Genomic DNA, 12,869 nt, shown 5'->3' with positions numbered 1-12,869 from the left:
GAGAATGATACTTACCCAGCAGTGGCTCTGTAACTGTGCTTAAGGAAAGGCACCCAGGAGGGTGAACTCAGTTGGCCTAGATCACACTCCAAATACTCTACGCCTGCAGTACTACACACAAAACAAGGTAGACAGCAAAAATACCACTTTAAAATGACAATATATGTCAATTCCTTATATAACTTTGCATGCAGTCTAGTTACAAAAACACAACATTTACTCTCCGATTTATCCTCTTATTACTAAACTGATGAATTAACCAATTGAACTCACTGATCTGAGCAGGCTGTTAATAAGGTGTCGATTGAAGGTGGATTTCCAGAGGATTTCCCCCCACATACAAGAATTTATGGTGACAGCGGTCAAATTCCCCTATGGACAAAAACATTTTATATTAAAACATTTTTTGGACACTGAATGGCTTGCGTGAAAAGTACATTACGTGACACGGTTTACAATTTAATGTAGTCTTTCTATGATGATTGATACATTTCAGTAAGTTTTACTTTTTCTTTTGACATTCCTTGTGATGTCCATTTATGTTTGTTTCGTGCTATAACTAGTATTAACAGGAAGAAATGACGGTTCGCATTGAACTGTGTGATCTATCACGCCACATTAAAGAGGGGCAAAACTGTATATATTTATTTCAAGATTAAACTGATAGAATTGAAAGCTAAGACTTTGTTCCATATCAAAAGTAACAGAGCACAAAGCTCACTGTGATTAGTGGACGGCAGGTGCCCTTCATATAATATTTAGCGAACTGAAGTGATTAATTTACAAAATAAGCAGCACAGAATAAATGACTGATCTTGAAATCGATATTTTCAACCCAGACCTAATTTATTCATAATTTAATTCCAAACATTTTTTATTCTGTGGAACTTAAAGGAAGATATTTCAAAAAATGTTGGTAACTAAACAAACACAACAAAACAACGAATTTTATTTTAGACTTTTTTTTTGTGTGGCACGGATCCAATATACTGATACACATGTTTTCTTTCTAAACTGTTTACATAAAGACATATGTCTAACCAACTGTGTTTACAAGGATAATCACCAAGACATGCATTTTATGTACTTTTGTCTGTATTTGTTTGTCCTGGCGAAAACAAGCTCTTAAGTATTCGTGTAGACGGACATTGTGTGTGAATATGTGGAAAGTGTCAAAATAAAAGTGTCTATTTATACTACAAAATTACGATTTTTTACATCTTTGCATCAATACATCATATCGTTAAAGCATTTGATGTGTCAATCCATATTGAGGGATCGTTATATTATTAATTATATAATCTAAATTATACAGGTGTGGAATGACATGAGGGAGAGTAAATGATGAAGATTTTTTCTTTTGGTGAACTATTCCTTTAAATATTCCTTCAAAATAAATAAGGAAAATAAAATGGTTAACATTTACCTGCCCAGGCACTGAGCAATCTGCTTATAGCTTCTCTGTAGCTACGTGACATCACCCAGACCCTGTGCACAAGGTCCACGCAGAGCTGTTACACCGACAGCTGACAGAACAGGATTATAGACGGCAGCCTGAGACTTCAGCTCCTCTGCAAGACGTATAAACACAGACACAAATATATCTTTGTTGCTATGCCAGGATGCTCAAACAAACAATGTCAAAAGCGTCACAGAGTCACAGTGTTTACATTCTTCCTTCAAATGGCTTACTCATAGTTGCCCACTGGATATTAAACTGAGAATGTATTTGAACGTCACAAACCATATACACATCAGCTACTTTAAACATGAACATACAAAATCTGAAATGCCACCAACTTACCGAGTTGAGACCAAAGATCTCTGAGAGTTCTGAGAAGCTGGTGAGAACGCGGGTGAGCGGCGTGTTCAGAGGCTCCAGAAGCACCACACATGAGTCAGAGTCCAGCTCACTCATGAGCTTTTTACTCGGCTCTAAACATTAAAAAAATCAATCACAACAGAACATTAAAGAAAAATAGACTTTAGTGTAGATAGAAATTAATTTAAGGCAAGACACTGCATTAAAAAACTGCACTGGCCAATTTTGACATTTCGGGCTATTTGGCTCTTTGTGTATCCAATGTGTAATGTGATTAATATTATTATTTTTTGGCAGTTAACAGTATTTTCTGATTCATGGAGTGATTGAAACCCGCCTCTGTAAAAAACAACAAAATCTGTTCTGAAACACCGTTCCGCAAATTTCATAAAATGTATCATTTTTAAATGTATATTTAAACAAGACGTTTCTGCAATCTTGCAATACCATTTTTTTTTTTTGTAATTAAGTAATGATCAACTAGAAAAGTATGGTGATATCTATTAATTGCCTCTTTACCTTATTTACCTGCAATATCTTTCCTTTACGTAAGATATGATCGTGAGAAAATTATATAAAAATAAAAAAGGTATTTAGAAGGGAGGACACTGCTTCTGATGATACCTGAGGAGAAATATTTGTGAACAACAGCTTTTGCTTCCAGCAGCCCCTCCTTCTTGTTCTTGCTGGATGGGGGGTTGTTTCCTAAGGCAGTGATGGTGAGAGGGCAGTGGGACGGTGGTGAGAACAGGGGGTAAGGCTGTTGGCCCTCCTCTATGGTGAAGCCCAGCACCTCTACATGACCATAGAGGCAAGTGAGCAGGCACTTCCCACGGAAACACAAGACCTGCACAGATATCAGACACAAAAGTCAGTATACTTATAGAAACTAGTGATGGAGGACCAATATAAGTAAGTGACACAAGTGCAATATATATATATATATATAACCCTAGCATTTAAAAGTGTATAGGCTGAGGTAAGCAGTCTACCTGGCCTTGTTTCATGACTAAAACAGCATTATTGTGGGTCTTGTCAAACTGGGCATGGAACTGAAGACCGTCCTCCTCCATCTGGTCTGTCTTAGGTGAGGTTGAACTCTCCATTCCATTCTGAAGAACACTATTGGCATATTCACTCCATTCTTGAGAGTCCACTAAACTGCTGCTGCCATTCAGCTCTGTGCCTCCATTTGTGTGGACATGAGCCTTAACCTTTCTCTGCTCGGCACAGCAGTTTTCAGGGATAGGCTTCGTATACAACTTCTTCAAACGTTTTAATGTGGGTTTCTCCCTTTTGGGTATTGGTTTCTCCAATTTTGCAGTCCCAGTACTTGTGTTTAGGAGAGTGGAGTCCAGACTGTGTGTCTTTTTGCGCCATTTATTCTTGCCGTGGCGCTTGGTGGCATGTCGCTGCTCGTGTTGGGACTGAGAAGAAACCTTGTGTACTTTCATTGTCATCCAATGAACTCCAACAAGACTGAAAACGTCATAAATCCAGGGCAGGGAGATACCTGTGAATGAAGACATGCAGTGATGACGCATCAGAACATCTGGAGTAACTAAATAGATTTTGTCTAGATCAGAAATGCATAAAAAAACTAAAAGTGGATGGCTAGATAGACAGAATAACTAAAAGATTAAACAAAATATCACTAAGTTGGTTTGGTCAAGTTAACATAATAGTTTTTTCCTATTTGTTGGCTTTACTTTATGCAGTTAGTAAAGTATTGTTTCACACAGTATTATTACTAATCACTAGTAAGATCATATGTTGTTGTGAAATGATACAGAAAGCAAGTTTCAGGGCTGTCGTTAGTTCACGTAGTTAACGTAACGTACCTGTTTAAAGTGGGAAGCAGCTACAACTGGTAATACTAACAGATTCGAATCAAATCAGAAATTGATTTTGTGTGGAGCAGCTGTTGTTTCTCTGTGACTGGCTTTGAGCATCACTTCACGAGGCACGATGCTGTTTGTGCTTCCACTCCTCCACTGATCGAGACGAAGCTGCTAATTTCCCACTTTTCATCTGCTTTGAGACCGCACTGTCACTGTATAATGAATAGGTCTGAAAGTGTAAATATGAAGAAAACGTGTAACCCATGTCAAATATACAACTCTGTGGATAACGGAAGCAATTTTGTGCAGCGCCGTGCGCTCACGGTTAGCATGTGTGCCGTGTGATGGACAACAACAGATGTTACGGAGTTCAAAGGAGCTTTGATTCTATACTACAATCCTGAATAAATCCACTTCGGTATAAAATACTTCACCATAACGTTCAAACATGTTATAAAATTGAATAATTTGTGTGCAGTTTGAATAAAATAGCTAAATTATTCAATTAGTTCATATTTGAAGAAATTCGTTCCCAGCGTAATGGGGTGAACGGCCAGCTACCGGCCGGAGAGGGCCAACATATTCAACGTCACTTCCTGTTTCTGTTTCAACATGGCTTCTTGTTCTTTCGCCTAAATTAAGCTTTTGACGCTGTGTTATTTATGATTTACTCAGTAGGTTACATAACGCATATATGTGTGCTTTCAGCATATGAAAAGAAAGATGAGAGCAATGATCTAATGTACGCTAAATGGTGAGTCGTGAACGGTTGATTGTGCGGCGAGTAGTTTAGGGAGCGTCATTAAAAAGCGAGCATCGTGATTAACGTTAAGGTCGTTTTAATTGATCAAGCAGTCTTTGACCAAAGTCATCCGCATCATGTGGGGAAACTTTCTTGAGCATGCATGAAAACGTGCAGAATTATTCTGTGCACTGTTTTATAAAATGAACTGTGCCAAAATAAGCAAGAACTTGCAATACCCAACAGTGCTCGTAATACGATAATTTCAGTTTTTCGTGATTTTAGAAAATTACTCAAAGTTGTACGACCTCTACAAACATTATATCTTAATGAAACATTTATAAATAATGACGGTATCATAATAAAACCAGAACAGACACACTTTTTATTGTACTTTTACACAAATGTATTATATTTCCGAGTATTAACTCTTTTATCATAAATATCTATGATTAAATTAAGTAAAAGTAGCTTCAAATGTATGTATTTAGTGTTTGTTTGTAATTTAAATATTTAATTTAAATTAAAATGTTCAAAATTATTCTGTGTACTTATAATAAACTGAACTACGCCAAAATAAGCAAATTATTGCTATAAACATATATTCTTGTAGTACAATAATTGCAGTATTTCATGATTTTCTAAAATTAGTTGCATAAAACATTTATTAGTAAATTAATCAAAACAGAACAAATACATGTTTTTGAACCAAAATAAGTGAGCTCTTGTAATTACAATAATGGAAGATTTTCATCATTTACTTTTTTTTTGTATTTCATAATAATTACAGTATAGTAATAAAACTAGGACACAATCTTATTGTATTTTAAAGAAATGTATTATAACTATGAGATCGAGCATTTTTTTATTATTATAAATGCTCATGAATTAGTAAAAATCATTTGCATTTTAATTTAATGTTTATATTAATTATTTAAGTATTTCATTTCAAGGCATACATTTATTAATCAATAAATGTATGTTATGTTGTCTTTATCTAGAATTAAATTTTGATAAAATCACAAATTGAATGAAACTGATGTCTCCTGCTTTTCTAGATGGCCATACCTGCTCAAGGCACCTCTCACGCTCAGCGGGTGCTATCCTTGCTCAACCATCAGAGGGGTCTTGGCCACTTCTGTGATGCCATATTGAGCACAGTCGGTGGGAAGGTGCATCTGGCCCATCGCAATGTTCTTGCCTGTTTCAGCCACTTGTTCCAAGACTCCAGTTCAGACACACCATGTGTACAGATGCCAATAGAGTGCCCTGATGATGGACTAGAGCTACTTCTTAACTTTTTTTATACTGGTGAACTCCACTTAGATGATAGCAATTTAGAGAAGATTCAGAATGCAGCTAGCGGACTATCAGTGCCAGAGTCTCTCATACCTTGCCTGAGTTTGCCATGTGTAAAGACTTTGCAGTCACCTGTCTCGACTGAAGATGATACAGCCAAACAACTATTGACTCTCATATCTGCAGACCCTCAGCCTGATCACACCCCGAAAGGAAAGACTAGTTCTTGGCCGAGGACGAAAAATAAACTCGATGCATTCCAGATAGGTTCGGTGGTCACAGCTAGTGATGATGACCCTCCTGCCTCGACGTCGACTACCACCACACGTTCTGGAAGGCTTGTAAAAGGGCCCAATCGACTAGTCGGGGAAAGTCACATGTCTTCTAACACGAGGCAGAGAGCAGGACGAAGAAAACCATCATCTCTAGAAGACAAAGAGCAGGAGACTGCTGCCACTGAGGACGGAGATCACCTCAAACATCAAGACACCAGTGAGACTGAGGTAATCCATTTTCAACCAGAAGTCATTTATTCAAATAAAATAATTTAAACTTGATTATTTCTGCACTGATCTGACAATGAAAATTGAATGCATTGATTATGAATCTGTTGTACATTTTCTATTAATTCTCCATTAGCAGGTGGATGGATCTGTTGACAATGAGGATGATGATGACAGTGACAGAGGTGGCAGTATGGACATTCTTATTGAGGGTACCGATGAAGAGTATGTGCCTCATGATTCACCTTGCTCGACGTCAAAGACTCCACGGGGAACATGCAAACGACACAAAAGAAGTACCAATAAAAAGAATGGGGAAGGAACATCTAAAGACAGCAAGAAAGGCTCTGTCCAATGTCCTACATGTCATAAAACATTCCTCAGCAAGTACTACCTGAAAGTACACAACAGGTATCTTCCTCTTTGTTAATTTTATATACCGTATTTTCCGGACTATAAGTCACACTTTTTTTCATAGTTTGGCTGGTCCTGCGACTTATAGTCAGGTGCGACTTATTTATCAAAATTAATTTGACATGAACCGAGAGAAATGAACCAATAGAAAACATTACAACATCTCCAGCCACGAGAGGGCGCTCTATGCTGCTCAGTGCTCCTGTAGTCTATCACTGAAGACATAGAGCGCCCTCTTGCGGCTGGAGACGGTAATGTTTTCTCTTGGTGCTTGGTTCTAAATAAATGATAATTATAGTCCAGTTCGACTTATACATGTGTTTTTCCTCATCATGACGTATTTTTGGACTGATGCGACTTATACTCAGGTGCGACTTATAGTCCGAAAAATACGGGTGTATATAATTTTATAATGTATAATAATAATGATATAAGATAATAATAATAAGAAGAAGAATATAAGAATAATGTAATTTATTCCTGTGATGCAAAGCTGAATTTTCCGCAGCCATTACTGCAGTCTTCATTCTAATATGCTGATTTGCTGTAATCACAAATAATTTTGTGGAGATGGCGATAAATGTTTTTTTTAGGATTCTCTGATTCTCTGAAAGTTCATAAGAACAGCATGTATTTGCATTAGAATGTTATGTTACATTATAAATGCATTCACTGTCACATTTGATCAATATAATGTGTTTTTATTGAATAAAAGTATTAATTTCTTTTAAAAACAGTTGCTGACCCCAAACATTTGAACAGTAGTGTATATTTCTATGAAAAAAATATTGTAGACATATATAAGATTAATGGTATATATAGAGGCTGGTGGTTTTTTTTTTTTGTTTGTGTGTAATTGCTATTAAAAAATTTTTTTGTAAGTAATTAATATGACTGATCGTGCCTCAATGCAAAGTTCTGTCTTTCCTTCCATCTTGTTTTCTGCAAGGAGACATACAGGAGAGAAGCCCTTTGAATGTGCTAAATGTGGGAAGTGCTACTATAGGAAGGAAAACCTTCTAGAGCATGAAGCCAGGAATTGTCTTATCAGAGCAGAAATGGTGAGTTTGATAGCAGGAGACAATTAACAATATGAATACATACAATAAAACAACAAAAATGTGTTATTTTTGGTGGTTTTATATTACAGCTTTTATATTACTAGTATTTACTTAATGCACCTTTCGGTTTGTGCCAGGTGTTTTCTTGTTTGAAATGCACCATGACCTTTAAAAAGCGACATGAGCTGCGTGTTCATATGGTCACACACACAGGAGAGATGCCCAATAAGGTACGTCTTCCATTGTGGAGGCCAGATATGACCTTTTGTCAACAGACATTGTGCCAATGTAATCTTACTTGTCATATTAGTGCACGTCATGCCCTGAGCAGTTCATGCAGAAGAAAGACCTCAGGATCCACATGATTAAAGTACACGGAGCTCCCAAACCACACGCAGTAAGTGACTCTAATGCTAATAAATTGTCTGCAATACTATAATGCCCTGCCATTCAAAACTAAACACAAAATCAGCTATCACTGATTAAATGTAATGTTTTTGGTGGATTATTTGTCATGTGTCCCGTTTAGTGTACATTGTGTCCCAAGCGCTTCCTGTCCCGCACTGAGCTACGTCTGCACGAGTCAGCCAAACATCGTGGTGAGAAACTCTTTGTGTGTGAGGAGTGCGGTCATCGGGCGTCCAGCCGCAACGGCCTGCAAATGCACATCAAAGCCATTCACAGGTTAACATAGGACATCATTAAATATTTCCATAAAGAAACAAAGAACTGAAACGTGCTTTATTTATTGTTTAAACTGATTGCTAATTATATTTTGCCTGCTTTTGAAAAGCAATGCTAGAATTATGCATGCATGTGGTGAAAAGACTATATTGGATTAGTGCTGAGCTGTGTTTGTTGTGCTTCTTTCCAGAAACGAGCGTCCTTTTGTGTGTGAGTTCTGCAATCATGCTTTTACACAGAAAACCAATCTGAACATGCACCTTCGCACACATACTGGAGAGAAACCTTTCCAGTGCCACCTGTGTGGCAAGACATTTCGCACACAAGGTAATTTTACTGCCAAAGTGAATTAACTCTGGCCTTTTTGATTTCCAGTTCTTTTTAAAATCTGAAACCATGCATTTTCTCTGTTAGTTTTGTATTGTTAACAAGATGTTTGCTGATTGTGTGAGCAGCGAGTCTGGACAAACACCACCGCACGCATACAGGAGAACGGCCATTTAGTTGTGAGTTTTGTGAGCAACGCTTTACTGAGAAAGGCCCTCTCTTACGGCACATAGCCAGCAAACACCAAGAAGGTCGACCACACTTTTGCCACATCTGCAACAAAACCTTTAAAGGTAAGATTTAAGTGTGTGTGTGTATTGCATTTTATTTATTTTATTTGACAACAAATATTATTTTCATTATAGATTTATATACTGTATATATATATATATATATATATATATATATATATATATATATATATATACATACATACATACATACATATATATATATATATATATATATATATATATATATATATATATATATATATATACACACATATGTATGTATACACACAATTTATATAGAATTTATATTACATGAAATAACATTTATTATTAAAATTAACATGTTTTATTATACATTATACGATATGTATTTGATTTGACAACACACACACACACACACACACACACATATATATATATATATATATATATATATATATTTATATATATAGCAATAGTTTAAAGTGATCAATAATGAATAATAATTAAATATCCCATAATGCCCCATCAGCCATTGAGCAGCTTCGTGTTCATGTACGACGTCACAAAGGCATGAGAAAATTTGAGTGTTCTGAATGTGGTTACAAGTTCACCAGACAGGTATGAATCAGATGTATTTATGGATTTAGATATCAGAAAAATAATTTCCTAGTTTATGTCTAAGATCTCAGCATCTCTATCTTGCCTTTGACAGGCACATTTGCGACGACACTTACAGATCCACAACCGCGTGGAGAACTACAACCCCAAACTGAGACGCTTACGTAACCTGGTAGTGAAGGATGAGAGTGCAGCTGCCTCATCGAGTCCTCCCGGCCAGACAGAGGCTCACGCAGGACCAGCAGACATGGATAACCAGCCAGAGGAGGTTGTGGTCTCAGCCTCTGCTGGAGGAACAGGAGAGCAGGCCACATGTTCAGTGACTGATGGAGCAGTGAGTGGTGAACAGACTGGAAGGACTGATGGGGGGGTGGAGCAGACTCTGTTCACTGTAACAGATGTGAACGAGCAGACCCTGCTGGTGACTGATGCGTACCCCATCCATCAGTCCAGTGTGGTGGTGGAACTGCCCAGCTATGGAGCTGATGGGAAAGTTTAAATGAAGGGGACTTATTGACTCCAGAGCAACGAAGCTACTTGACAAAGGTTTAAGAATTTGAGACATTCATTGTAAATGAATTGCTTTCTTGCATGAAGAAATCATTTTCTTATTCATTTATCTTCAAAGAACTTGGAAATGACAGAAGACTTGGTTGTATCAAGCATGACGATGCAAGATCATCTTGACCTTTCCAGAACTACATTTTTGGGATCAGTAGGAGATTGGAGTCAGCAATTATTTTGAACCCAAGTCATTTGTAACCCAGCTTCTGCAAAAATGTTTAGCTGTTAACCAGCTTTTCAAGTCAGACTGTGTCTACGGCTTTTGTTTGATAATTTTCTTACTCTATTTGGATGGACAGATAAAAACTCAAAAGTTTTGTACTAAATAATTAACTGGCAATTACAAGATGTTTGACAAAATTGGATACAATAACATGTGACCAAATTTCTTGTAAGATAATGTCTAGATTTATTCAGCATCTGGATGGCAAAATGTAAAAGAAAGACTACTGTAAAACAAGCAAAACAGTCACTAGCTTAATGTATACTCTTGTTTTAATGGAATAATTCATTGAAATACAAATCTATTTTTATTCACTTTTCCATGCACATCTTTTTCTATGGTTTTAATGAATTTAATTTAATAAAACATTATGTACAATTTAATTCAAATGCTAAATACACTAGATTCAAGAGAAAAAAATAATCAGATTTCCTACATCCCATTTTACATCTGTAATTTGATGTATTTCAGAGTGAAACAGGATACTTAATATACTGTACTGAACACTGATTTGGAATAATGTGCATAGATAAATATTACACCGTAAAACCATGGTTAGTTCTGATTATATGTTTACTGTTCTTTGAGTTCAACTTTTATGTGCTATTGTGCTCGAGCTGAAGACTCTGTGAGGGGCTTTGCAGAACATTCGTATGTTAAAACTATGTCAGATAGTTTGTCTCTCACGTGATTGTGATCTTATTACATATACATGTGAAAAGAGCAAAAAGTAACAGTTATTGGTTCACCAAACAAACAAACATTACACAAATCATCGCCTTGTCTGTATTGTACAAATGATTTTAACTAAATATTCTAAGAAAAATAAAATCAACATCAAATACTGCTTAAGCGTGTCGTAAATAATTAGTTTCACACTGGTAATGTCAAACACATACAGTATTGTTCAAAATAATAGCAGTACAATGTGACTAACCAGAATAATCAAGGTTTTTCGTATATTTTTTTATTGCTACGTGGCAAACAAGTTACCAGTAGGTTCAGTAGATTCTCAGAAAACAAATGAGACCCAGCATTCATGATATGCACGCTCTTAAGGCTGTGCAATTGGGCAATTAGTTGAATTAGTTGAAAGGGGTGTGTTCAAAAAAATAGCAGTGTGGCATTCAATCACTGAAGTCATCAATTTTGTGAAGAAACAGGTGTGAATCAGGTGGCCCCTATTTAAGGATGAAGCCAACACTTGTTGAACATGCATTTGAAAGCTGAGGAAAATGGGTCGTTCAAGACACTGTTCAGAAGAACAGCGTACTTTGATTAAAAAGTTGATTAGAGAGGGGAAAACCTATAAAGAGGTGCAAAAAATGATAGGCTGTTCAGCTAAAATGATCTCCAATGCCTTAAAATGGAGAGCAAAACCAGAGAGATGTGGAAGAAAATGGAAGACAACCATCAAAATGGATAGAAGAATAACCAGAATGGCAAAGGCTCAGCCAATGATCACCTCCAGGATGATCAAAGAGAGTCTGGAGTTACCTGTAAGTACTGTGACAGTTAGAAGACGTCTGTGTGAAGCTAATCTATTTTCAAGAATCCCCCGCAAAGTCCCTCTGTTAAAAAAAAGGCATGTGCAGAAGAGGTTACAATTTGCCTAAGAACACATCAACTGGCCTAAAGAGAAATGGAGGAACATTTTGTGGACTGATGAGAGTAAAATTGTTCTTTTTGGGTCCAAGGGCCACAGGCAGTTTGTGAGACGACCCCCAAACTCTGAATTCAAGCCACAGTACACAGTGAAGACAGTGAAGCATGGAGGTGCAAGCATCATGATATGGGCATGTTTCTCCTACTATGGTGTTGGGCCTATTTATCGCATACCAGGGATCATGGATCAGTTTGCATATGTTAAAATACTTGAAGAGGTCATGTTGCCCTATGCTGAAGAGGACATGCCCTTGAAATGGTTGTTTCAACAAGACAATGACCCAAAACACACTAGTAAACGGGCAAAGTCTTGGTTCCAAACCAACAAAATTAATGTTATGGAGTGGCCAGCCCAATCTCCAGACCTTAATCCAATTGAGAACTTGTGGGGTGATATCAAAAATGCTGTTTCTGAAGCAAAACCAAGAAATGTGAATGAATTGTGGAATGTTGTTAAAGAATCATGGAGTGGAATAACAGCTGAGAGGTGCCACAAGTTGGTTGACTCCATGCCACACAGATGTCAAGCAGTTTTAAAAAACTGTGGTCATACAACTAAATATTAGTTTAGTGATTCACAGGATTGCTAAATCCCAGAAAAAAAAAATGTTTCTACAAAATAGTTTTGAGTTTGTACAGTCAAAGGTAGACACTGCTATTTTTTTGAACACACCCCTTTCAACTAATTGCCCAATTGCACAGCCTTAAGAGCGTGCATATCATGAATGCTGGGTCTCATTTGTTTTCTGAGAATCTACTGAACCTACTGGTAACTTGTTTGCCACGTAGCAATAAAAAATATACTAAAAACCTTGATTATTCTGGTTAGTCACATTGTACTGCTATTATTTTGAACAATACTGTACATTTATTCAAGAGTAACGCGATACT

At 36.8% G+C, this 12,869-nt stretch overlaps 1 protein-coding gene and 1 pseudogene across 1 annotated transcript; one reads left to right on the top strand and one right to left on the bottom strand.

Annotated features, from left to right (window-relative positions):
- Nucleotides 1-15: 15 nt before the first annotated feature.
- On the bottom strand, nucleotides 16-4,016 carry LOC113072590 (polynucleotide 5'-hydroxyl-kinase NOL9-like; annotated as a pseudogene).
- A 254-nt stretch (nucleotides 4,017-4,270) lies between these two features.
- On the top strand, nucleotides 4,271-10,858 carry LOC113072588 (telomere zinc finger-associated protein-like). Its single transcript, XM_026245585.1, has 11 exons — nucleotides 4,271-4,417; nucleotides 5,464-6,207; nucleotides 6,344-6,618; nucleotides 7,571-7,682; nucleotides 7,820-7,912; nucleotides 7,993-8,079; nucleotides 8,212-8,366; nucleotides 8,557-8,693; nucleotides 8,822-8,986; nucleotides 9,438-9,526; nucleotides 9,621-10,858. Exons 1-11 carry the CDS (start codon nucleotides 4,415-4,417, stop codon nucleotides 10,023-10,025), a joined length of 2,265 nt encoding a protein of 754 aa, XP_026101370.1. The 5' UTR covers nucleotides 4,271-4,414; the 3' UTR covers nucleotides 10,026-10,858.
- Nucleotides 10,859-12,869: the final 2,011 nt, after the last annotated feature.

This window comes from Carassius auratus, unplaced genomic scaffold (genome assembly GCF_003368295.1).
Source record: "Carassius auratus strain Wakin unplaced genomic scaffold, ASM336829v1 scaf_tig00009568, whole genome shotgun sequence".
NCBI classification, from domain to species: Eukaryota; Metazoa; Chordata; class Actinopteri; order Cypriniformes; family Cyprinidae; genus Carassius; species Carassius auratus.
This window is presented reverse-complemented; position numbering and strand designations above follow the sequence as displayed.

Excerpts from the sequence above, each read along its gene's own strand:
- LOC113072588 (XM_026245585.1), top strand. Across the intron at positions 6,208-6,343 it reads AAGACACCAGTGAGACTGAG|CAGGTGGATGGATCTGTTGA; the intron begins GTAATCCATTTT and ends ATTCTCCATTAG. Across the intron at positions 9,527-9,620 it reads GTTACAAGTTCACCAGACAG|GCACATTTGCGACGACACTT; the intron begins GTATGAATCAGA and ends TGCCTTTGACAG.